A 22,116-nucleotide genomic window follows, 5' to 3' on the forward strand; every position below is an offset into this window, starting at 1 on the left:
TTTTACAAAGGTTTTAAAACGTATTTATAGATATTTATAGATATTTATATATATATACTTTGCTTTCTTTTCTCTTTTAAATGACTCTGCTTCCTCGGCGTGCGGGGCTGGCCGGGCCCCCACGCGGACGGCCGGGGTGGGGGGGGTGGCTCGGTGGTCGCGATCCCGTGGGTGCTGGTGCTGGTGGGGCCGGGGCGTCCCCGGGGCCGCGGCCGAGGGTCCCCGCGCCCCTGAAATGTGACTCAACCAACGCGCTGGGCCCGGGGCTGGGGGGTCCCCGCAGGGGCCGCTCCGGCGGGGGCTGCCGAGGAGTCCGCCCCGGGGGGCTGCAGCCGGGCCGGGTGCAGGGACCCCCCCCCGTGCCGGCGTGCCGGGCTCTGTCCTGGTGCGCGCCGGGCGCGGGTCACGGCGAGTGCGTGGCCGGGCTGCTGCGGTTGGAGCTGGGCGAAAGGCTGGGGCTGCAGCTGCCCGGGGGGGGCCCCAGGCTGCCCCCGCGGGGGCTCCCCGCCTGCCCCCCCAGCGTGTCCATGCCCTCCGAGTTCTCCAGCATCTCCTGAATGAGGGGCGGCATCGAGCCCGGGATCTCCATCTTCAGCGTGATCACCCGCTCGGCGCCTGCGGGAGGGTCGGGGTCAGCAGGCACCCACAAACTGGCACTCCCAAAATAGCACCCTGAAACTGGCAACCCCAAACGGCACCCAAAAAACCCCAAAAGGGCACCCCCAAAATGGCACGCTAAAACTGGCATCCCCAAACGGGCACCCAAAAAATGGCACCCCCAAAACAGTACCCTGAAAGCAGCACCCCCAAACTGACACCCCCCAGCTTTGCTTCTCCCTGGGCACTGAGGACAAGGGACAGTGTGGTGTCTCCAGCATCCCTGGAAGATGCAGTGCTGGGTGTGTCCTCCTCTTCATCCCCTCTGGAGGATGCTGAGTGACCCAGATGCCCCAGTGTCTCCTGGATGCTCACTCAGGACCCAAAGCCACAGGAGCCTCACCCTTGGCGCTGATGCTGCGCAGGTCTGTGATCTTCATGAGCATCTTGGGGAACATGTGGGGCTTGTTGGGCCTCCTCTTCCTCACGTAGATCTTCAGTGCCTCCAGCAGCGGCTCCTGCAGCTTGTCCACCTTGTCAGGCTGCTCCAGGTCCTGGCGGTCTGGGGAGGGGGCACAGAGTTGGTTGGGGGGAACAGCACATCCCCGTTGCCATCCTGTGGGTTCCCAGCTCCCACTGCTTCGGCTTCATTTGGGGTCTGCTTGCTCAGCCATTGGGGGAGGACGGCCAGGCTGTGCCTGTCCCTGCACCCACCTCCGCAGATGAGGCAGATGGCACTGAGCAGCCCCGTCTCGGCGTCGTCCATCTCCAGCGGCAGCAGCTGGTTGGCGAAGGCGAAGACCAGGTCGGTGAGGGGCCCGAACCCCGCGTTGTGCATCTGCGTGCGGTTCAGCGTCAGCCCATCCGAGAAGGTCATGGTGTCCTGCTCCGGCGTGTAGCGCGTGCAGATCCGCAGGATCTGGTGGGGAGAGGCCAGGGGGCTCAGCCTGGTGTCCCCTCCCCGTCCCTGTCCCCATCCCTGTCCCATCCCTGCGCTCACCAGGATGTCGAGGCAGGCGGCTTTGAGGAGGGTGATCTGGTCGGCGATGGTGAGCGTGGTGAAGCCGGGGAGCTGCTTGGCGAACTCCACCGTCTTGATGATGCACTTGGTGGACAACTCGCTGAACTTGTCCCACAGGTCGATGTCCAGGGACACGCGCTGCTCCGAGCTGTTGTTCTGTAGTGGGAGGTGGGGGATGAGGGCACGGGGGGGTGTGGCCCTCCCCAGCCCCCCTGGACCCCCGGGACCCCACGACACTCACCGTAGTGTATTTGCCGAGCTGGCAGAGCGCGGGGAAGGTCTCCTGGTGGGCTTTGCGCACCTTCTCGATGAGCTCCTCCACCTCAGGTGTGATGATGTAGCTCTCCGAGCACTCCGGCTTGGGCACGTCCTTCTTCTTCTTGTTCCGGTCATTGCGGACGGCTGTGGGAATGGCAGGGTCAGTGTCACCTGTGCCCCAGTGCCACCCAGCCCCTGCCCCACCGTGCTCTGCCCCCAGGGCAGGATGGGAACCTGCCACCAGCAGTTGGCTCAGCTGTGGTGACAAGTTCCCAGCGGAGCCATCAGCCCCACAGATCCCTTAAACAACCCCCATTAGGAGCAATTAGGGGTGCAGTTAGACCCTGCACTCCTGGGGGGGCCTGCGGGGATGGTGCTCAGCATATCAGAGAGGGACCTGGGGGACAGAGAATGGCAGCTGAGCCACCACTCTGGGTGAGGGGTGCAGGAGGGACCCTGGGGGTGACAGCTGGGAAGGGTGGAGCAGCTGGGAGGAGCCCCAGCCCTGCAGGGATCACCCTCTGTGGGCTGGGAGGGCCAGGACCCCTCTTAGGTGCAGGGTGAGCCTCCAGGGATGCTGAACTCCCCTGGCAGTTCCTGGTCCCCCAGGCTCTGCCAGCTCCTCCCAGGGGTGCCAGGCCCCCAGGGGTTGGCAGATGGGGCAAGACTCAGGGAGGCAGCTGCGCCTCAGCAGCCCTCTCCCCCGGGCACCCACCGCGGGGGCACAGCCGGGCACCATGACAACTGCCAGCGGAGCGGGGAGGCCTCGTCAGCGTCATTTATCTCTGACATTATCAATCACGCGTTGCCCGGGAAACTGCCGGGCTGTGACACAATCCCAGGGGGTCCCCATCCCCCCGGGCCTTGCTGGGCACTCGGTGAGGGCTGCTGGGATGGCCCATCATATCCGGAGCCCCCTGACCGGAACGCCAGGCAGGGTGTTCCCATCCGTGTTCCCATCCCATCCCTGCTCTTCATCCCTGTTCCCATCCCTGTCCCCGTTCCCAGCCCCACTCACACTCCTTGGACATTCCAACTTCGAAGCACTTCTGGAGCCGGCAGTACTGGCACCGGTTGCGCGTCACCTTGTTGATGATGCAGTTCTTGTCCCGGTGGCACGTGTACACCATGTTCTTCTGGATGCTGCGGCGGAAGAAGCCCTGGGGACCCCACACGCCCCGATCAGCACCCGGCATGGGGACACCAAGCATCCCAAGGACGCCGGGGAGCCGTGGGGGCAGTCGGGGCCGGTGGCAGCGCTCACCTTGCAGCCCTCGCAGGCGCTGACCCCATAGTGGTACCCCGAGGATTTGTCCTGGCACACGAAGCAGGGCTTGTAGATGCGGGGCAGGGGTGGGGGTGAAGGGGGGCTGGGCACGATCTCCTCCGAGCTGGTGCTCTGCGTCTCGACGGCTGTGGGGAAGGGGTGGCACTCAGGGCACGGAGCCCCCCAGGCAGGGACCCCCCACCCCGCACCCCACGGCTGCTCCCCAGCTCCAGGGGTCCCGGCAGCCCCAGCCCTGCGCTGCCCACCCCGGCCCTGGCGCCAGGTCGAGCAGGGCCAGCGGGGAGAGGACGTGAGCTGGGAAGATGCAACGTGACATTTCCAGGTCACAGAGACGATGTGGAATTCAGGCAGACAAAAAAAAGGAAAAAAAGCAAAGAAAAGGGCCGGGATCTCAGAAACCCCCAGCCCAATCAGCATTGCCAGCGGATGGGGGGGACGGAGAGTGCAGGGCCAGCTTGGGGGGGCCAGTGCCACACACTCACTCACACATGTGGGCACATGTACAGTGTGGCACCTGTACGTACAGGGTGACCCCCACATGTACAGTGTGACCCCCATATATACAGGGGAACCCCCACAAACCCGGGGGTCACCCACCACCCATGGCCCCCCAGGAGGGGACAGGCACAGTGGCACCCAGCTGGCACCCCAAGGTCCCCCAATGGAGGACATCCCCAAGGGCAGCACTGCCTTTGTCCCCGTAACAAGCAGACCCTGGCCCTGCCAGCACAGGGGATACAGACAGTGCCCCTGCACCCCAAAACCTCATGGAACGTGCCTGTTGCCCTCCTGCACCCCAAAACCTCGAGGCATGCACCTCTTGCACCCCAGAAAGCACCCCCATCCCCCAGGACCCTGCAGGAGGTGCCCAAGCCCCCCAGGTCAAGCCTTGGCCCCTGCCCTAGCACAGCCCAGGCTGGGGGGGCGAGGGGGGCTGCACAGTTGGGGTGCACCCCTGGAGCAGGGGGACTCAGAACAGTCGGGGTGCACCCCTAGCCCACGGGGGGGGGCTCAGCTCAGTTGGGTGCACCCCTGGAGTGCAGGGGGGACATTCAGCACAGTCAAGGTGCACCCCTTGAGCTGGGGAAGGGCTCAGCACAGTCGGGGTGCACCCCCGGCGTGGGGCGCAGCCAGGAAGGGGTTAAGCGCTCCCCGGCTGCTCCGGGATGTTTGCGAATGTTTTTCTGCAGCAGAGCCAAGCGAACCAGTCAAACAGGATATTAAAGGCCGGGCCCGGCGGGGGAGCCCAGGCCCCCCCCGCCCCGCCGGCCCCTGCACCCCAAAAAGGGCCCCACGGCCGCCGGAGTCCCCCCGGGGCCGGGGAGCCGTGGGGAGCCCCGGCAAGGGACACCCGGCCCGGAGAAGGGGCCCCAGTGGAGTGGGGGGTTTTGGGGAGTGAGGGGTGGGGGTCCCCAGCCCGGCAGTGCCGCGGGCCCCTCGCCAAAGGCCACGGGATGGGGCCAGGGAGGGGACACCATGACAAAGCCACGCCTGACGCTTGTCCCCAGGCGCCAACGGGGACGGGGAATGTGCGGGGTGTGACAGGAGCGTGCGGGGCAGGCTGAGGAGTACGCGGGGTGGAATTTGAGATCATGGAAATGAGTGTGTAAGGTGGGATACGAGTGTGTGGGATGGGACATGAGTGTGTGGGGCACCAGGGGAATGTGTGAGGCGGGATATGAGGGCACGGAGGCGATTGCGCAGGGTGGGATATGAGTGTGTGGGCACGAGGGGAGTGTGCAAGGTAGGATGTGAGCGTGCAAGGTGGGATACAAGCGTGTGTGGTGGGCTGTGAGGGTGCAGGGAGGGATGTGAGCGTGCACGGTGGGATACGAGGCTGCGAGGTGGGATGTGGGTGTGCGGGGTGGGACACGAGGGTGTGGGTGGGACACGGGCGTGGGGGCGAGCGCCGGGCAGAGCTCCTGGGCTGAATAAATCACCGCTGCCACTCGAGGGAGCGGAGCCATTAAAGTGACTGAGCGAACGTCGTCTATAATTTATCGCCTCTTTTATATAATTTAAGAACTTCCTCGTGGAGAGCTGCACTCACAAAACGCGGATTTGACAAGATTTTGACGTGCTGGGTGCGGAGGGGGGAGGGGACCCGGCTCCCTCCGCGTTCCTGCGCTGGCAGAGCTGCGCCAGCACCCCGGGAATCCCCTGCCACCCCCACCACCGGCCAAGGGACCGAGGTGCCACCACGGAGGGGACACGGACACAGGCACAGCCGCCAGCCTAGCCAGCTCCCCAGGAGCCCCTCATGGCAGCATCAGGCCTGGGTGCCCCTCGCGGCCCTGGGGGGCATGGGGAGGGCACAGAGCAGCACCCAAAGGCGCGCTGAGCAGGCAGGATGGGTGCCAACCTCCCCTGCTCGCGCAGGGCTGGGTGACGGGGTGCAGTTGGGGACACGGTGGACCCCAATGCCCAGGCTCATCCCCTCCCCCAGCCCGCCCCCCCCCCGCAGCAGGGGGGACCCCGCTGTCCCCCCCGGCCGAGGCAGCGGAGCCCGGCTCCAGCTGCAGACCAGATGCTGCGGCTCCGCCAGATCCCGGGTGAACGCTGAACGCGCCGCCCCCGCCCGCGGCCCCGCCGGCTGCTTCCTGCCCGCGCCGGGGGACCCCGGGGCACCCCGACACCCGCACCCCCGCCCTGGCGTGGGAAAGCGCCCGCGGGGACACCCCGTGTGCCGGTGCCCGGCGGGGACACCGGCCTCCGCGCCGCCGCCACCCCGGCACGGCTCCGGGATAGACCCCGGCCAGAGGGGGAGGACGAGGATGGGGGGACTAGAGGGGGGAGCCCACCCGAGGGCGCAGCGGGGGTCACCGGGGGTCCCCGCAGCCCCGTGCGGTGGCAGTGCCGTGCCAGAGGTCACAGCCCCCCACAGGAGGGGGGAGGCCCACCCAGGGCTTCCCTGCGGATGAGAATCCCACGTGCCCCGAATTCCTGCGCTTCTGCAGGAGAAGGGGGGGGAGGGAAGAGGGTGCCGGGAACCCCGAGCCGTGGGGTGCCCGCTCCTGCTCACATGCCACCAGCCACGGGGCTCAGCCCACCGGGCACCGCCTGGTCCCCTCAGAGCATCCTGCCCAGGAGCCGGTGTCTGTGCCCTGCCAGCTCCAGGGCCTGGGGTCCCCAAAACCCCGACACACCCATCTGTGACCCACAGTTTTACAAGGCCATGTGAGGCCACCCTGTGCCCAGTGGGGGGGGGGGGGGGTGCCACGCACAATCTAACCCCACGTACCCCTCCCACACCCACACAGCACTCCAAAAACCCCCAACAGCACTTGGCCCCACAGGGGCAGGGGGTTCCCACTGTTTTGGTGGGCTCCTACAAGATCTTCCCCCACTCTCAGGAGCTGCCTCGTGCCTCCGTTTCCCCATGGTAGCAGCCCCAGGCCTCTCTGAGGGTATGGATGGGCTCCCCGTGCCCCCCGAGCAGCTCTGGCTGCTGTGCCAGCGCAACACGCCCCGCCGGGCAGGGCAGTGCCACGCTGGGCCAGCAGCCAGCACCGCGGGGCCAGCGGGCACAGCCGCAGCTGGCTCTGAGGAAACTGAGGCACAGCACGGCTGCTCCGACACCACCGAGCCCTGCCCGGGCTGGCACCCCCGGGCTGCGGAGACACGGCACCTCGTGTGACGTCGGGAGCGGGGCGCACAGCCAGGGAGTCCCGCCAGCGCCCGCCGCCCACGCGCCCGCCAGGTCACGGTCACCGTGACCAGAGCCCCGAGGTGCCCTAGCCAGGGAGGGGACCCACGTCCACCCAGCGCTACGGCCCACGGGGAGGGGGCTCCGGCCCCCGCAGGACTGGGGGGCACAGAGAGGGGACAATGCCCCCCAGCTACCCTGCTCAGGGCAGTCAGAGCCGGGTGTCCCTGCCCTAAGGGGTGGCGCTGGAGCCTGGGACCCCCCTGCCCACCCTGCCTGGGCGAGGCCTCGGAGGCAGCCCCCCCCTCACAGAGCCAGCGGGAGCCCCCGCGTGTCCCCAGCGCAGACAAAGGCCCCTCGGCCGCGCTCGGTGCCAGCGCAAAGGTCGAGCGGCCCCGAGACAATGCGGGGAGCGAGACCGGGGTCCACGGCCACACACCCTTTGCACAGCGCCGGCCACGGGCACCCCGCAATGGGCCCCCGCCCTTATCGGGGTGAAAAGTCCCACGGAACCCGACAGGAGTTTCCCTGGGTTGTTGTGGTGGCCCCTGGGTACCAGGGCACCGGCTGCCCACAGCGGGGGCACGGGACTCCTCCAGCCCCTTCCAGACCTCACTCGCTCCCCACACAGTGGGCACAAACCACGGCAGGGTCCCACATCCCCTTGGGGGAAGAGCTCTCAGGCTGGCCGCCACTTGGGGTGCGCTGCCCGTGTCCCCCTGCTGCCCATCCCGGTACAGCGGTGTCCTCACGCCCTCCCTGCCCCCCCTCGCACAGGGCAAGGGTATGGGAGGGGACACCGGGCTGCGACCCCTCAGGGACACAGGGCAGGGTCCCGCCAGCAGGAACAGAGCTGGCCCGGCCTCACATCCACACCCAGCACCCCCGGCCCAGGGGGACCCCCCGATCCGGGGCAGGGTGGGGGCCCAGGCTGGGGCTCCCCTGCGCCTGGGTAGCAGCGGCGGCTCCGTCTGTAGTTAATTGGATTTTCCCGGAGCCTTTATCAGGAGAGAGCGAAATTCCCGGCGGAGCCGGCGCTGCCTGGACCCCGCTGCGGGAAGGGGGGGGCGAGAGGCGACCCCCCTGCCCCCCTTCACCGAGCTCGGCCCCGAGGTCCTAACTGCCCCCGAAATAGGGCAGGGGGTGTTTAAAGAGCCGGTGGCATCTGCGCATGGAGCGGGTGGGGAGACGGCTGGGGGGGCTGAGCCCCGCACCCCCCCGGGACCAGCACTCAGCTCAGCCCCCCGCCCACGGCCAGGGCCCCCGCACCCAGCACCGCACCCCGCACCCATCCCCGCAGCCGCCCCCCACCCCCGCCCGGGTTTCGGGGCCCCTCTCCCCGGCCCGATGCAACGGAGAGGGGCCCGTCCGCCCCCGGCGCGCAGGTACCTACAGCGGCCGGAGCTGCTCCACGGCGGGGGGCGGCGGGGGGGGCAGCCCCGGGGGTCCGGCCCGTAGAAATCCATGCGGAGGAAGGGGCCGGGGGGCAGCCCCGCCACCGCCGCGCCCTCGTACATGGCCCCGGGGCGGCGGGGGCGGCTCCCCCGGCCGGGGCGGCCCCGGGCGGTCAGTGCCCCCCCCCGCGCCCCCGGGGCGCCCCGCGCCGCGCTGCCATCGCCCCGCGGAGCGGCCCCGCCGCTCGCTCCGCGCCCGAGCGGCGGGAGGAGGAGGAGGAGAAGGAGGAGGAGGAAGAGGAGGAGGAGGAGGAGGCGGGGGGAGGGGAGGAAGGCGCAGCCCCGCCGGCTCTGCGGCTTCGCCAGCCCCGGTCCCTCCCGGCACCCGCCGCCTCCTCGCACTTAACCCGCTCCGCGCCGCGGGGCCGCCGGACACCCGCACGCCGGGGGCACACGGACACGGGGCACGGACACGCGGAGGGCGCACGGACATGTAGGGGACGGGCACGGACACGCAGGAGAGAAATGGACACGCGGGCGTGGGGCACGGACACGCAACACGGACAAGCACACGCGGGAGGTGGGGGGCGCGGACACCGAGGGGACACAGACATGCAGGGGGGCAACAGACGTGGTGGGGGCACGGACACATGAGGTGACACGGCCACGCAGGAGGATACGGATACGCGGTGGAGAAATGGACACAAGGAGAGGGCACGGACACGCGGGGCCAAGGGACACGCAGGGGAACACGGGCATGCAGAGGGACACGGACACGCAGGGGCAGCACCACACGGGAGCGAAATAGGGAAGGGCTCAAGGCGGGGCTGGGGGGGCCCGGGGACTGCCCGGCGGAGATGACGGGGGCCCTGGGGGTCCCGGGGGGGTCCTGGGGGCTGCCCGGCGACCGTGGCTCATTTGCCTAATGGGATGCGGGTGAACTGCGGGTGAACCCGCGGGAAAGGCTCACCTCGGCCTGACCCTCGGCCCCCCCCCCGGTGGGTTGGGTGGGTCTGTGTACATGCATGTGCACGTGTGTTCATGCATGTTCCCAGTGCATGATGCGTGTCTGCATCCCCGCTGCAGCGGAGCCACGTGTGCTCCCGCTACACAGACGCACGGGGAGGTGCGTGTGCCCGCGCAGGGCAGCCTGTGTGCACACACGTGTGTGCATTCCTCCTGCACACACATGCACATGTGTGTGACACCGTGTCCCTCTGAGCACGGGAGCAGCTGAGAATGTCAACACACGCGTGTGTGCACAGCCCGCTGTACCTGTGTGTGCGTGCACACACGTGTGCTGGCGTGTGACCCACGCAAGGCAGAAAACCATGTGCCACCAGTCCCCACCACACCGCCCCTTCACACAAGCCCCCACTGAAGCTGACACTGCAAACCCAGGGACCCCTGAGTGGTGACGGCGCTGCCCAGAGCAGGGACGGTCACACGCCAAGGACAGGCCCCGGGGGTGCCAGTTCCCGCTGCAGCGGTGACCTCCCTGCTGCACAGCGGGCATGCCACGGCACCCGCACTGCCCCAGCCCCACACTGCCTCGCCCAGGAGTGCCCTTGGAGGGAGAGGAGCCCTCAGCTGGGCCTTGCCATGGGCAGGAGGAGCACATGCATGTGCATGGCTGGACACGGATCGGAGGATGTGGGCGTTGCCACGCACATCTGTGTGTCCGTGTGTGTGTGTGGCTGTGCGTGTGTGTGGCTCTGTGTGCATGCGTGTGGCTCTGTCTGGCCCTGTGAGTGTGGCTGTGACTGTGTGTGCATGCATGTGACTGTCCTGTGTGCATGTGTGGCTGTGCCTGTGTGCATGTCCGTGTGTGGCTGTGCACGCGTGTGGCTGTGCACGCATGCGTGTCCATGTGTGGCTGTCTGTGTGTGTATGGCTGTGCACACTTGTGGCTGTATGTCCGTGTGTGGCTGTATGTCCATGCGTGGCTGCGCACACGTGAGGCTGTATGTCCGTGTGAGGCTGTATGTCCATGTGTGGCTGTGTGCACGTGTGGCTGTATGTCCATGTGTGGCTGTATGTCCATGCGTGGCTGCGCACACGTGAGGCTGTATGTCCATGTGTGGCTGTATGTCCGTGTGAGGCTGTGCACACGTGTGGCTGTATGTCCATGTGTGGCTGTATGTCCATGTGTGGCTGTGCACACATGAGGTTGTATGTCCATGTGTGGCTGTATGTCTGTGTGAGGCTGTATGTCCATGTGTGGCTGTATGTCCATGTGTGGCTGTATGTCCATGTGTGGCTGTGCACACATGAGGCTGTATGTCCATGTGTGGCTGTATGTCTGTGTGAGGCTGTATGTCCATGTGTGGCTGTATGTCCGTGTGTGGCTGTATGTCTGTGTGTGGCTGTATGTCCGTGTGAGGCTGTATGTCCATGTGTGGCTGTGCACACGTGTGGCTGTATGTCCGTGTGTGGCTGTATGTCCGTGTGAGGCTGTATGTCCGTGTGTGGCTGTATGTCCGTGTGTGGCTGTGCACACGTGTGGCTGTATGTCCGTGTGTGGCTGTATGTCCATGTGTGGCTGTATGTCCGTGTGTGGCTGTATGTCCGTGTGAGGCTGTATGTCCGTGTGTGGCTGTGCACGCGTGTGCGTGCCCGTGTGTGCGTGCGGGGCTGCGCAGCGCGGCAGCGCCTGTTTAAATAATAATGGCAAGTCGGGGCTTTGCTTAGCCAGCAGGTTTCGAACAAAAGCCCAGCGCTGCTCCAACTTCCTGCAGCGAACATGACAAATGTCTGCTCTGACTCATTTACCAGCGCTGGAAAGAATGTGGCTGCGATGGAGGGGACGGAGGGGACGGCGGAGGGGACGCGGGCGGTGGCACCGCGCGGCTGGGCCATGCCGACGGCCGCCCCGACGGGCAGCGCTTCCCATCCCGCATCGCTTCCTGCACCGCTTCCCACATCTCTTCCCGTCCCGCATCCCCTCCCGTCCCGCGTCGGCGGCAACAGGAAGAAACAGAGATTTAAAAAAAAAAAACAAAAAAACACAAAACCTTAATTCCAGAGCCAAGAGGAACTGGGCGAGGGGACACCCCGCACGCAATTCCGCGGTGTGAGGGGGACAGGGACACCCCGCCCTGAGCCACATCCCACCAGCGGCCTGGGGACACGAAAATGGGGCCCTTACAGCAACATTCCCAGCCCCGCATCCTCCTGGCCCCACTCCCAGAGCGATGCTCCGGGGGGACACAGATGCCTCCAAAAGGCCGACGAAAACCCAATCCTACGGCCCATGGGGACCCCATGGAGGACCCCCCCGTACCCGGAGGGGGCGACTTTGGGATCACAGGGTCACAGTCCCCACGGACAGGGATGCCGGGGGCCCCAATACAAACCCCCTCAGCCCAGCCTGGGGTATGGGGTGTTGGCCGCAGCCCCTTCCCCCATCGCCACGCCAGCACCTCGGGGCCCCGCAGCCCCCCCGGGCCCCGCAGCCCCCCTCTCGCCCGCCCACTTCAAAAGACCCCATTTATCCCCTTCAGCCGCTTTTGAGCCCGGCAAATTCCCGGCTGGAACAGGCGGCTCCCCCCGGCCCCTGACAGTGATAGAGAACCTCCGCCTAATGGGCTTTCCCAGGCTGGGGGCCCAGCGCCTCATCAATCTTCCCGGGTCAGGGATGGGGGGGCCGGGGGGTCCCCAGCACCGCACCCCGCGGGGCTCCCCGGCCACTGCCCTGAGCGGGGCCCCCCAGCCCCGCGGCCCCCCCGCGCACAGCCCCCGGCCTACAGGGAGCACGTTTTGCTCATTAATTTTTAAAAATTAATTAATTACGGGGCGCTGCGGGGGAGCGGCTGCGGCGCGAGGAAACCGGAGCCAGCGGGTAGGGTGACAGGCCAGCCCGGGCGCGGGGCCCCCTGTCCCGGCAGCCCGGAGCGGGGCCGGGGGGGCGCGGCTGCAGCGGGGGCTGGGCTGGGGTCCCGCTTCCCGCAGCCAGGCCTGGGAATCAGGGCGAGGGAGGGTCTGGGGGGGCGGCTGCTCAGAGAGCCCCTCAGGGACTCCTGAGACACACCACGGGCCAGCACTGGGCAAGGGGAGGAGACCTCCAGGGACAGCCAGGCGCCACGGAGCCCCCGGGGATGGGGATGAGGGCACAGGCGCAACCCAGCACCGCCACACACACCAACACGCGTGCACCCACCCGGCACAGGGACACGGGCAACGCTGCTCTGCGTGTGCCATCAACACATAGGCACAGCAGGCACTGACACACACATATGTGACACACGTGTGCGCGCTCCACACAGCCCCAGCTGTGCACGCACAGGCACAGCGGGCACTGACACAAACACACTCACACATGTGACACACGCATGCACGCCCTGCGTAGCCCAGGTGTGCACACACAGGCACAGCGGGCACTGACACAAACACACACGTGACACAGGCATGCACGCTCCACACAGCCCCAGCTGTGCACACACAGGCACAGCGGGCACTGACACACACACACACACGACACACGCATGCACGCCCTGCGTAGCACAGGTGTGCACACACAGGCACAGCGGGCACTGACACAAACACACACACACGACACACGCCTGCACGCTCCACACAGCCCCAGCTGTGCACACAGCTGTGCAGAGACACACCAGCACTGCCAGCAGCACGCAGTGCCACAGACACACAGTTCCACGCACACACACCCAGCCCACAGAGGGCACACGCGTGTACATCCATCATGTGAGCACACACATGCCCACATGCAGCTCCCAACCCACCAGATCCCCATCCCAGCACCCACAGACCCGCTGGGCTCCCAAATCCCGGGAGGGGCATCTGCACACCCAGGAGGGCCCAGCCGGATCGGCCCTGGGGCTGCACAGCTGCAGCACATCTGATGAGGGCTGGACACATGGTGAGGAGGGGGTGGCAGCACCGGCCCCCCCGCAGCCGAGACACAGACACCGGCACCTCCCTGCACCAGGAGCGAGAGCAGCAGCATCAGGGGCCACCCCAATATTGAAGGGCCTACCCAAACGGAGCGCCCACCAGGCTGTGTGGATGCTACAAAGGGGGTGGCAAGACACGGTGCCCCCACCCCCTGCATCCCTCGGGCACCCAGCAGGGAAGGCCAAGGGGAAACTGAGGCACGATTCACCGGTCCATCACCCACCCCAGGACACCCTCCAGCCGAGCCCGCGGCTCTGTCCTCAGTGTCAGGGAAGGGGGGGACACAGGCGGCACCCCCAGCCTGTTCCCACACGCCCGGAATGGCCCCAGAGCCAGCGCGGGGGAGTGGCCCCACCCGCCGACACCCAGTCGCTGAACTGGTCCCACTGGGTCCCACCGCCGCCGGGGCGGCTCCGGCGGGGGACAGCACCCAGGGCCGGCCCTGCCCGGACCTGCACCGGCCCCCGGGGCCAAGGACGGGCCGGGGGGGCCCTGCCACACCCCGACCCACGGGGTTCTCCCCGCCAGCAGGCGCCGCAGGGCACCCATGATGCAGCGAACGGGCACGGGTACCCACCCACCGTGGGACCAGGGTGAGAAGGAGTCCAGCAGCCATCCCATGGCATCCAAGATGGCATCCAGGGAAACTGAGGCACTCTGAGGGGTGCTGGTTCAGGGGGACCCGGGGTGGATGCCCACCTCCAGCAGCTCCCAGCTGCCATCACGGCTGGCAGTGATTACCGGGGCCGTGATGGACGACCCTGTCACGGGGAAATGGAATCGGGAGCAGCCGCGATGATGACTGTCTTCATTGCCTTCATCGCCTCCCCCATGGCAGGCCTGCCACCGACGAACAAAGAGCCACCGTGGGGACACAGCACCCACCAAGCCACCCAGCACCCAGTCTGGTCACAGTGAGGGACAGGAACACCCTGGCCAGGGCCCATGGGCCATTAATAACCAGCGTATAAAACAGCCATTAACGAAGGCGGCCGCAATTAATGACACAACCAGGGCCATTGAGCACTCCCTGCCTCAGTTTCTCCAGCAGGAGCACTCAGATGAACACATGGGGAGCAGCACCCAGCGCTTGCATCATGAAGCCCCCAAAATCAGCTCCCCACAGGTGTGGCAGGGAGCAAGGAGACCCCACCTCACCAGCGCCACTGCCGTGGGGCACATTACAGACCAGTGCTGGAGCAGCAGCCTGGGACTGGCACCCACATCCCACGCTGGGGACAGAGCCCGGCCCGGATGGGTCTCCACATACCCCTCCAGCACTGGGGGTCCCACCAGCCCCTGCAGGGACACAGTACTCACTGGCAGGTGACGGGGTACTGTATCCACTGACGGGGAGCTGGTGCTGGATGCCGGCCAGGGTACTGGGCGGTGAGAGCCCCCCCAGCATGTGTGGGAAGAAGAAGGCATAGGGGGGCACAGGGTAGCCATTGAGGTGCCCCCCGCCCGGTGTGGGGCAGGAGCTGCTGTTGCTGGCCATGGCGGGGTCTCCGGCGCAGGGGGCTCTCAGGTGCGGGGTCCGGGGGACAAGCAGAGCATGGGGCCCGCGGGTGCCCTGCTGCTGGGCTGTCCTCACAGTTGGCGCTGGTCCTGCGGTGCTGTGGGGGAAGCAGAGAGGGGCATTAGCAGAGGGGCTGTGACCGCTGACTCCCACCCAGTGGGGTCACCCACCAGCCGTGCCTCAGTTTCCCCAGCCCCCCCCGGGGCCACATCCCCTCCCGGCCCCAGGAGGGCGCAGCCGGCCGGGCCTGGGGCTCCGTGGGGAATTAAAGCCGATCCCCCGATTAACAACACTGGGACGGCGGCACCGGCAGGCGCAGCTCCCTAATCCCAGCTTAGCTTAGTGGGGGGGACGGGCGGACGGTGTGGGGATGGCATGGGGACACTGTGGTCCCACAGGGCACCCCTTCTAGCCAAAGGCCGCACCACGACCCCAAACCTGCTCTGCCAGGCCTAGCATGGGAGATGGGGCACGCAGCAGGGTCTGGGGGCAGCAGCCCCTGCCCAGCCTGGGGGGCTGCGGGGCAGCTGGGGACGGGGGCGGGACACGGGCACACCGGGGTCCCCTGAGGACAGCGGCTCCGCTCCAGGCCGGCTCTGCCGTCACGGCCACGCGCCCGCTCCGGCTCCGCTCCCCCCATGCTTGCACGGATCGCGAGGGGGCTCAGCCAGCCGGCCTCAGAAGGAGGGGGCTCAGCCCCACGGGACCAGCACCGGGGGGCTCAGGCTGGCCACAGGGCTGGGCCGTGCCCGTCGCGACGCAGCCCCCACCCCATGCCATGTGCCACGCGCCAGCTCACGCCGTGCGCCGCCAGCTCCCACGCCAGGCCGGTGGGCACGGACCCCTCGGCCCTGGCCAGTCGGGGGGAGGTGGGAAGAGGGGCACGGGGCTTTCACAATCCCGGGCTGGCTGTTTATTTAAGTGCTGGCGCAGGGCCCGGCGGGGGCTGTTTATTTGCCGAGAGTGCTGGCTCCCGGCCCCGCGGAGGCGGAAAAGGATCCAGAGGAACAAGGCTGGGCCGCCCGGCAAGGCGCTGGGGAGGGGCCGGGATGGGCATGGCCCTGCCCGCCCCCCCCAGAACCCAGCTGGGTGCACCCACTGGAGGCAGGACCCCTCACAGTTCTCCAAGCTCACACCAGCACCCACCGACCCAGTGGGAAGCACCTATGGGGAGACCCATGGTCCTGTCACTATAGAGTGGGCACCCATCAGTGCCTGGGGGAGGGTCACATTCCCCCCAACACAGGGTGCCCCAGTGAGTGTGGGATTCCCACAGCCATTGCCAGGGCACGGTGCCGGATGCTGGGTCAGCATCAGACTGGGGACAGCCCTTGCGTGGGGTCCACACATGGCACTGCAGGGACCCTGGCCTGCGGTGTGGGGGACTGCCCATGGCCCCCCCCCCGGCCAGGCCGTGGCCCCCGAGTTGTGCTGGCTGGGGGGAGCCAGGGGAGGGAGGCGCGGGAAGAACTGTTTATGTTTGCCGGTGCCAAGTGCTCGCCGGGCACCGCGCCAGCCGTGCTGGGGCCCAATTACTCAACCCACTCCAGCCCCCCCACACACCGCCGGCCAGGGACGGAGCGAGGCCAACGCCGCCAGGCTGGTCATCGTGCACCCCAACCCAGCCAGCAACCCCCTTTTCCAATGCTCCACATGACCAGCAGTGGCCAGGAGGGTCTGGGGATCCTGGCCAGCCTTGCTCCCGTGGGTCCTGGTGGGCAGGAGCTGGTGCCCAGAGGAACTCCCCCAGGACCATGTGCCGGCACAGCCCCCAGCACACGGCTGCTCCCCAGCTGGGGGGTTGTGGGCATCCCAAATGTGGGTCCTGGGTGTTCCAAATGGGGGTCCTGGGTGTTCCGACCAAGCTGCACTCCCAGAACCCGCCAGGCCAGCAGTGTGGGGCCAGGGGCCATGCAGCTCCTCGGCAGGGCCCACGCTCACCCGCCCCGACGCCTTTTCCTCCAGTCCCCACAGGAGCTGGATGAGGCCCGGAGCTTCCTGGAATCCAGCGCCTCGTTCCAGCCCCATGGAAAACGTTGCTGCGGGGCCCGGGCCAAATCCAGACACGAGGAACCTCCCACCCAGGCCGGGGGTGGCCCCCGGGAGTGGGTGGACAGACGCACGGACACACAGATCACACCATTCCCAGGGCTGGCAGCAGTGTGGCTGGTGGGGGACATGATCTGGGGGCCCATGGCTGGTGGGGGGACACAGCTGCAGTGGGACAAGGCTGACCTAGCCACCATCCCACTGTGACCCCAAAGAGATCACAAAGCCCTCCGCAAAAATCTGTGCACACCCAGGTAGGCCAGGCAGTACTGGCACAGTCCCCCAAGAGACCCCTTTCAATAACGCAGCCCCCCATTGTAACCCCCCAGGCTGGGGTCAGTGCCCACAGGTGCATCCTGCTCCCCGACATCCAGCACAGCCAGCACCAACCGCAGAGCAACCAGGATCCCACCGGAATGGCCACACCGCAGCACCCTGTCCCCAGTGACCACCCCAGCCAGCGACACCTCCAGCCCACCCTGAGGCTCCCCGAACCCCCCAGTGCAGGCAGTACCCCAGCTCCAGCCCACATCACGCCCCCAAACCCAGCTGTGCTTCCTGCCGGGGCACACGGTGATGGCAGCACCAGCGCCCGGATGTGACACGCCGGTGAACGGGGGCACCGCCCTGGCCCCCCCGGCAGCGGGGGGCAAGCGGGGCTGGGGGTGTTTGGGGGTGCCTGGCAGGGCAGCGGGCAGCGACCCAGCCCTTCCTGTCATGCCGGCAGGCACCGTGCTCCAGGCCGCAGCTTCCCCTTGCCACTCTCGATTCCCAGGCAGACAGGTTTCAGTTCAGTCCTGGCCCAGTTGTCACAGCCCCTGTCACCCCAGACTCTCTCACCATGCTCCCCTGCCACCCTAGAATCTCTCACCCCATTGACTTATCACCCCACTGACTAATGACCCCGCTGACCTGCCACCTGAGGCCCTTGGCCCTGCTGCCATCGCAGGGTTCACCACCGCAGCATCCTGCACTCCCCAAATCTGGCAGCAGCTGCTATGTATGTCCCCCACCCTCACCAGAACCGGCAATGGGGACCCCCCCGTGCCAGGCTGCCCCCACGGTGTGTGGGCAGAGAGGGGTTGCCGTTCTAGGGTACGGGGGCACAGGATGGCAGCCTCGGGGCAGGGCAGGAAGCGCCTGCGGAGCCGCTGCGGTTGCAGCCTGCGGTTTCCTCGCTGGCGGCAGAACCAGCCCGGGGTGGCCTCGCACGCGAGGCCAAGGGCCCGGCTGCCCCCCGCTGCCCCCCGCCGCCACCGGCCCCTCCGGGCCCTCCCAGGCCAGCCAGCATCGTGCAGGAGGGGTGAGGTGACCCCCTGACAGGGCTGCTGAGAGAGACCCTCTCCCCGTATCCCCAAAGCTCTCCACGGTGAGTCACCGTCACGTTTCTCACGTCCCCGGGCAGGCGTGAATCATGCCCAGCCTGCGGCACGGCCGGAGCCAGCGGCACACACTGGGCCAGGCAGCGTGTGCTGGAGTTGAGGCTGCTGGGAACAGGAATCTGAGGATGCTGAGGCCAGTGCTGACCACAGGACCTACATCCTACTCTCCAGGGCCAGCAAGACGAGGGGTTTGCCCCACCACAGGTCCAGGAGCAGCACTGGTGTTCCTGCACCCCAACACCAACTGCAAGATACACGGAGCCACCATCGCTCCCCCAGCACAGACACAGGGCCAGGGACACCATGCTGGCCCACGGGGACGCTGTTCGTGCCAGCTGGGATGGTGGCCATGCTGGCCTCCCACGGGGAGGGGCACCCCATGGGGGTACATGGGCACCCTATGGAGTTGCCACTGGCCCTGCGGTGTGGGTCCTCACCCCAGCACCCCACATCTTGCTGCCGCAACGAGCCACAAACTGAAATTCCACCTGTTGCGGCCGGGCCGACTCCGGTTACGCCGGGAACGCGCCGCTCCGGTTACACCTCCCGCACCCACCACCAGATGCGCCATTCTTCTGCAGGAACAGGTGCCCCAGCCCCTACCATGGCCCCTGGGATGGCCACGGCTGTGCCACACCACCACCGGCACTGCTCCGGCCTGGCTGCACCGTGGGTGCCTGAGAGGAGCAGGCCGGTCCCAAAGGTCCGGTGGTGTCCCGGCCAGCGTGACCCACCAACCCCTCACACTGTGGGCTGCCCCCACAGCACCCTGGGGACCCACACCCTCTGCTGCCTGCCCATGGAGGGGACACCTCCAGGTACACCCCAATCTCCACCCTGCAACCCAACCTTCAGGACGAAAGCAGGGAACCACAGGCCCAGAACTCCCAGTCCCGGAGTGCCCCATCCCAGGGGTCCCAGAGTGCCCCATCCCAGCTCCCCAGGGGCTCCCGGGAAGCAGGGGGATGGTGCCCCGGCAGCCACTCGCAGCAGTCCCGGTTGTTTTTAGCCGAGGCTGCGGCGGCAGCCGGCACCCTGGGAATGGCGTGCCGGGAACAGCGCGGCCCCAGACAGCCCTCGCTGGCTCGGCGACAGCCGGCAGACAAGTGCAGCTGGCACGGGGCCGCTCGGGACACGGCGCGGGGGGACCCGGCGGGCAGGCGGCCGTGTGACACCCCCGGACACCGAGATTTGGTGGCACCGTGCCCCCAGCCTGGGCAGGCTCCGAAGCAGAGACCTGATGTACCTGGGGGGACCAAACCGCTCCGTGCCGCAGCCACCGCGACCCACCGCGTCGCGCCCGGGCTGGCTGCGGGCAGGCAGGCTGCCGTGTGCCGCTGCCACGTCCCCTTGCCATGTCCCTTGTCACTGCCTGGCAGCCGGGGCTCAGTGGGGATAGCGGAGGCCACAGCGGACGCACGCGGCCCCTCGCCGGGCCCTGCCACGAGCCACCCCCCGCTAAGCCTCCTCCAGCCGCAGGGAGATTAACCCATTTTCCGTAATCAGCACATGTGTCACCGCAGATATGATCGCACCCCCCGCACCCGCTGCGCCCCCCCCGGGGCTGGCGCTTGCCAGGGGGCCCTGCGGCACAGGGGTGCCCCATGGCCGTGGGGCACCTTGAGGCTCCAGGCACGCACTGCAGGGGACCCACAGTTCCCCCAGCCCTGACGTGCTGCAGCAGCACCCCAAAAAGGGCTGGGGGACCCCAGAGCCCAGCCACCCTCTCCATGGCAGCACTGGCATCAGCACTGGACATTGCCAGGACAGTGGCCCAGGGCACGGTGGCTCAGGGCACGCGCGGCCAAGTGTGGCACGTTGTCACGCCAGAACCTCCTGGATATAAATAGATCCGGAGCGGCAGGATGGTAAATCCCAGCGCCGCAGGGCAGGCGGTGGCAGTGGCACAGGCCATCCCCAGGCTCCGCGGCCGCGACGCTGCTCCTGCCACAGGGACCGAGCGCAGGGACACGGAGGATGTACAAGGACAGCTGGGTGAAGCCAGGCATCCCTGTGGGATGGAGCAGCCGCAGGCACCAGGCAGCGCCGGACGAGGCACAGTGCACTGCCCTGCTCCTGCCATCCCACTGTCGGTGGCCGTGTCACCGCGTCACCTGGGGGGGCTGTGAGCAATGGGCAAAGAGGCCGGACACCCACTGAGGCACCCACAGGCATCCCCGGTGCGAGCACCCACGGGAGCAGGCGCATCCCCGCGCCGCAGCAAGGTCACCCCCAAGGGCAGGGTGGGGGCCCACGGGTGACATATGGCCCGGGAGCAGTGGCCGCGGGGCCGCTAAGCCACCGAGCCGCCACCCGCTAATCCCGGCGCGGGGACGCAGCGGGTGCTGCACCCGGAGCCACCAGCCGGTGCCTGCCCGGCTCCCCGGAGCGGGGGGACCGGCTTGGGGAGCCCCCGTGTTCACCCCCAGCACCCGCCGCGCTGCGGGGCGGCCCCTGCCACCAACGAGGTCAAAGGTCAGAGGCACAGATTTGGGGGACAGAAGCACAGATTTGTCTCCGCACCGGCCCACCCCAGCCTGGAGCGCCGCTGCCCGCCCCCGGGGGGGAATCCCCACTCTGCAGGGGTCGAGCACCCGGGGGACAGCACCCCCCACCCGCCCACCCCGCCCGGAGCCTGCGGGGGCTCCGCCGCCCCCGGCCCGGCCCCGGGCAGCTGCTGCGGGAGGGAGGCGGCGGCCGACGGTCCCCTCCCCGGCCTCGCCGCCCCCCGCCCGGCCTCCCCGGGCCCCCCCGCCCGCCGCCGCCCTGTCAGCCGCGCAGAGCGATGGCTTCCTCCGCCCGCCGGCCAGGAAACGGCGCAGACGCCGCTCCCGCCCCCCGGCCCCCGGCGCCCCCCGCGCTCCCGGCCCCGCTCCCCCGCCGGGCCCCGGCCCCGCCGCACCCCGAAAAGGGGAACCGGCCCCGGCCCCCCCCGCCGCGGGGAGGTGGGGGGGGAATGTGGCTGCGCACACCGGCGGCCCGAGGGAGCCCGGTAATCCCGGGGGGGTCCCCTCAGCACCGCGCTCCGTGGCGGTCCTCCGGTCGCCGGTGGGGTATAGAGGCTATCGGAGCCTCCCCGGAACCCTCCCCGGGGTGGGGGGGCAGCGCTGCCGCTCGGGAGCGCCCAGGCGGTCGGTACCGGGAGAGGGAACTCCGGCACCCCCAAGCCAAATGGCAGGAGGCAGGGGCCAAAGCCGCGATCCCGAACCCGCTGCGGCTCCGGTGCGCCCGGCAGCCGCAGCCCGGCGGAGTCCCTCCCCCGCTGCGGGAACCCCGGGATCCCCCGTTACCGGAGGGGGATCCCCAGAGGCGGTACCGGAGCCGCATCAAGACCCTCCTTCCCAACCCCCCCTTCCACTCCCACGGGTAGATCCGGAGCCCACTCATTACCTGCTCACGGAGACTCCAACACCGAAATCCTTAAACCCGGGGAGCTCCCGGTGGTGGCTGCATGGCGGCGGCACCGGGAAGGAGCTGGGGGGGGTTCGCCCCGGCTTAGAGGGGTGAGGGAGGGGTGGGGTGGGGGTTCCCGGGGGGGTTCACCGAGCGGCGGCCGCGGCCATTGCGAGTCATGTGCTCGCGGGGAAACTTTACCCGGGGCTGGGCCGGGCGGGGCGGCGGCGGCGGCGGCGGCGGCGGCGGCGGCGGCGGAGGGCGGGGGGAAGCGGGAGGAGACCACGCCCCTCCCGGTGGCCACGCCCCCGCTCCGCCCCAGCGGCCAATGGGGCACGGGCGGGGGCGGGGCGGGGGCGGGGCCAGCCCCGCTTTGTAACTCTTTGAAGTCTCCAGAAAGCGGAAGGGGAGAAAGTGGGTGCGCGCGCCGCGCCGGGTGGGGGGGCTCTTAAAGGGGCCGCGCACCGCAACGTCGGTGCCCCTCTTCCCTTTTTTTCCCCCCCCCCCACACTCACAGGAGGAGGTGCTCCAAGGCTCCCCCAAGCCCGCTTCCTTTTTCTCTGCCTCTGGATACTCGCCCCCACCCTCCGGGTGGAGGATTGGGGCACCCACATGAGGGAAAACACGGGGGGTGGGTGCTCCAGGGGTGTAGGGA

General features: G+C 68.2%; 1 protein-coding gene across 1 annotated transcript; it reads right to left on the minus strand.

Moving 5' to 3' along the window:
* Positions 1-6: 6 nt before the first annotated feature.
* RARA (retinoic acid receptor alpha) lies at positions 7-21,708 on the minus strand. Its single transcript, XM_082297296.1, has 9 exons — positions 21,459-21,708; positions 14,439-14,734; positions 3,141-3,289; positions 2,895-3,036; positions 1,860-2,020; positions 1,598-1,774; positions 1,312-1,516; positions 1,001-1,159; positions 7-615 (listed from the first exon to the last, which is right to left on the minus strand). Exons 2-9 carry the CDS (start codon positions 14,614-14,616, stop codon positions 404-406), a joined length of 1,383 nt encoding a protein of 460 aa, XP_082153422.1. The 5' UTR covers positions 14,617-14,734; positions 21,459-21,708; the 3' UTR covers positions 7-403.
* Positions 21,709-22,116: the final 408 nt, after the last annotated feature.

Source organism: Coloeus monedula (genome assembly GCF_965178545.1).
Source record: "Coloeus monedula genome assembly, chromosome: 26".
In the NCBI taxonomy this organism is placed as follows: domain Eukaryota; kingdom Metazoa; phylum Chordata; class Aves; order Passeriformes; family Corvidae; genus Coloeus; species Coloeus monedula.

What these genes read in the sequence shown, in the direction of transcription:
- RARA (XM_082297296.1), bottom strand. Translation starts at nt 14,616, where the DNA reads ATGGCCAGCAACAGCAGCTCCTGCCCCACACCGGGCGGGGGGCACCTC. An exon ending in AGTTGGAATGTCCAAGGAGT is followed by an intron (nt 2,021 to 2,894) that starts GTGAGTGGGGCT and finishes CCATTCCCACAG; the next exon opens with CCGTCCGCAATGACCGGAAC. An exon ending in CATCTGCCTCATCTGCGGAG is followed by an intron (nt 1,160 to 1,311) that starts GTGGGTGCAGGG and finishes CCCCCTCCCCAG; the next exon opens with ACCGCCAGGACCTGGAGCAG.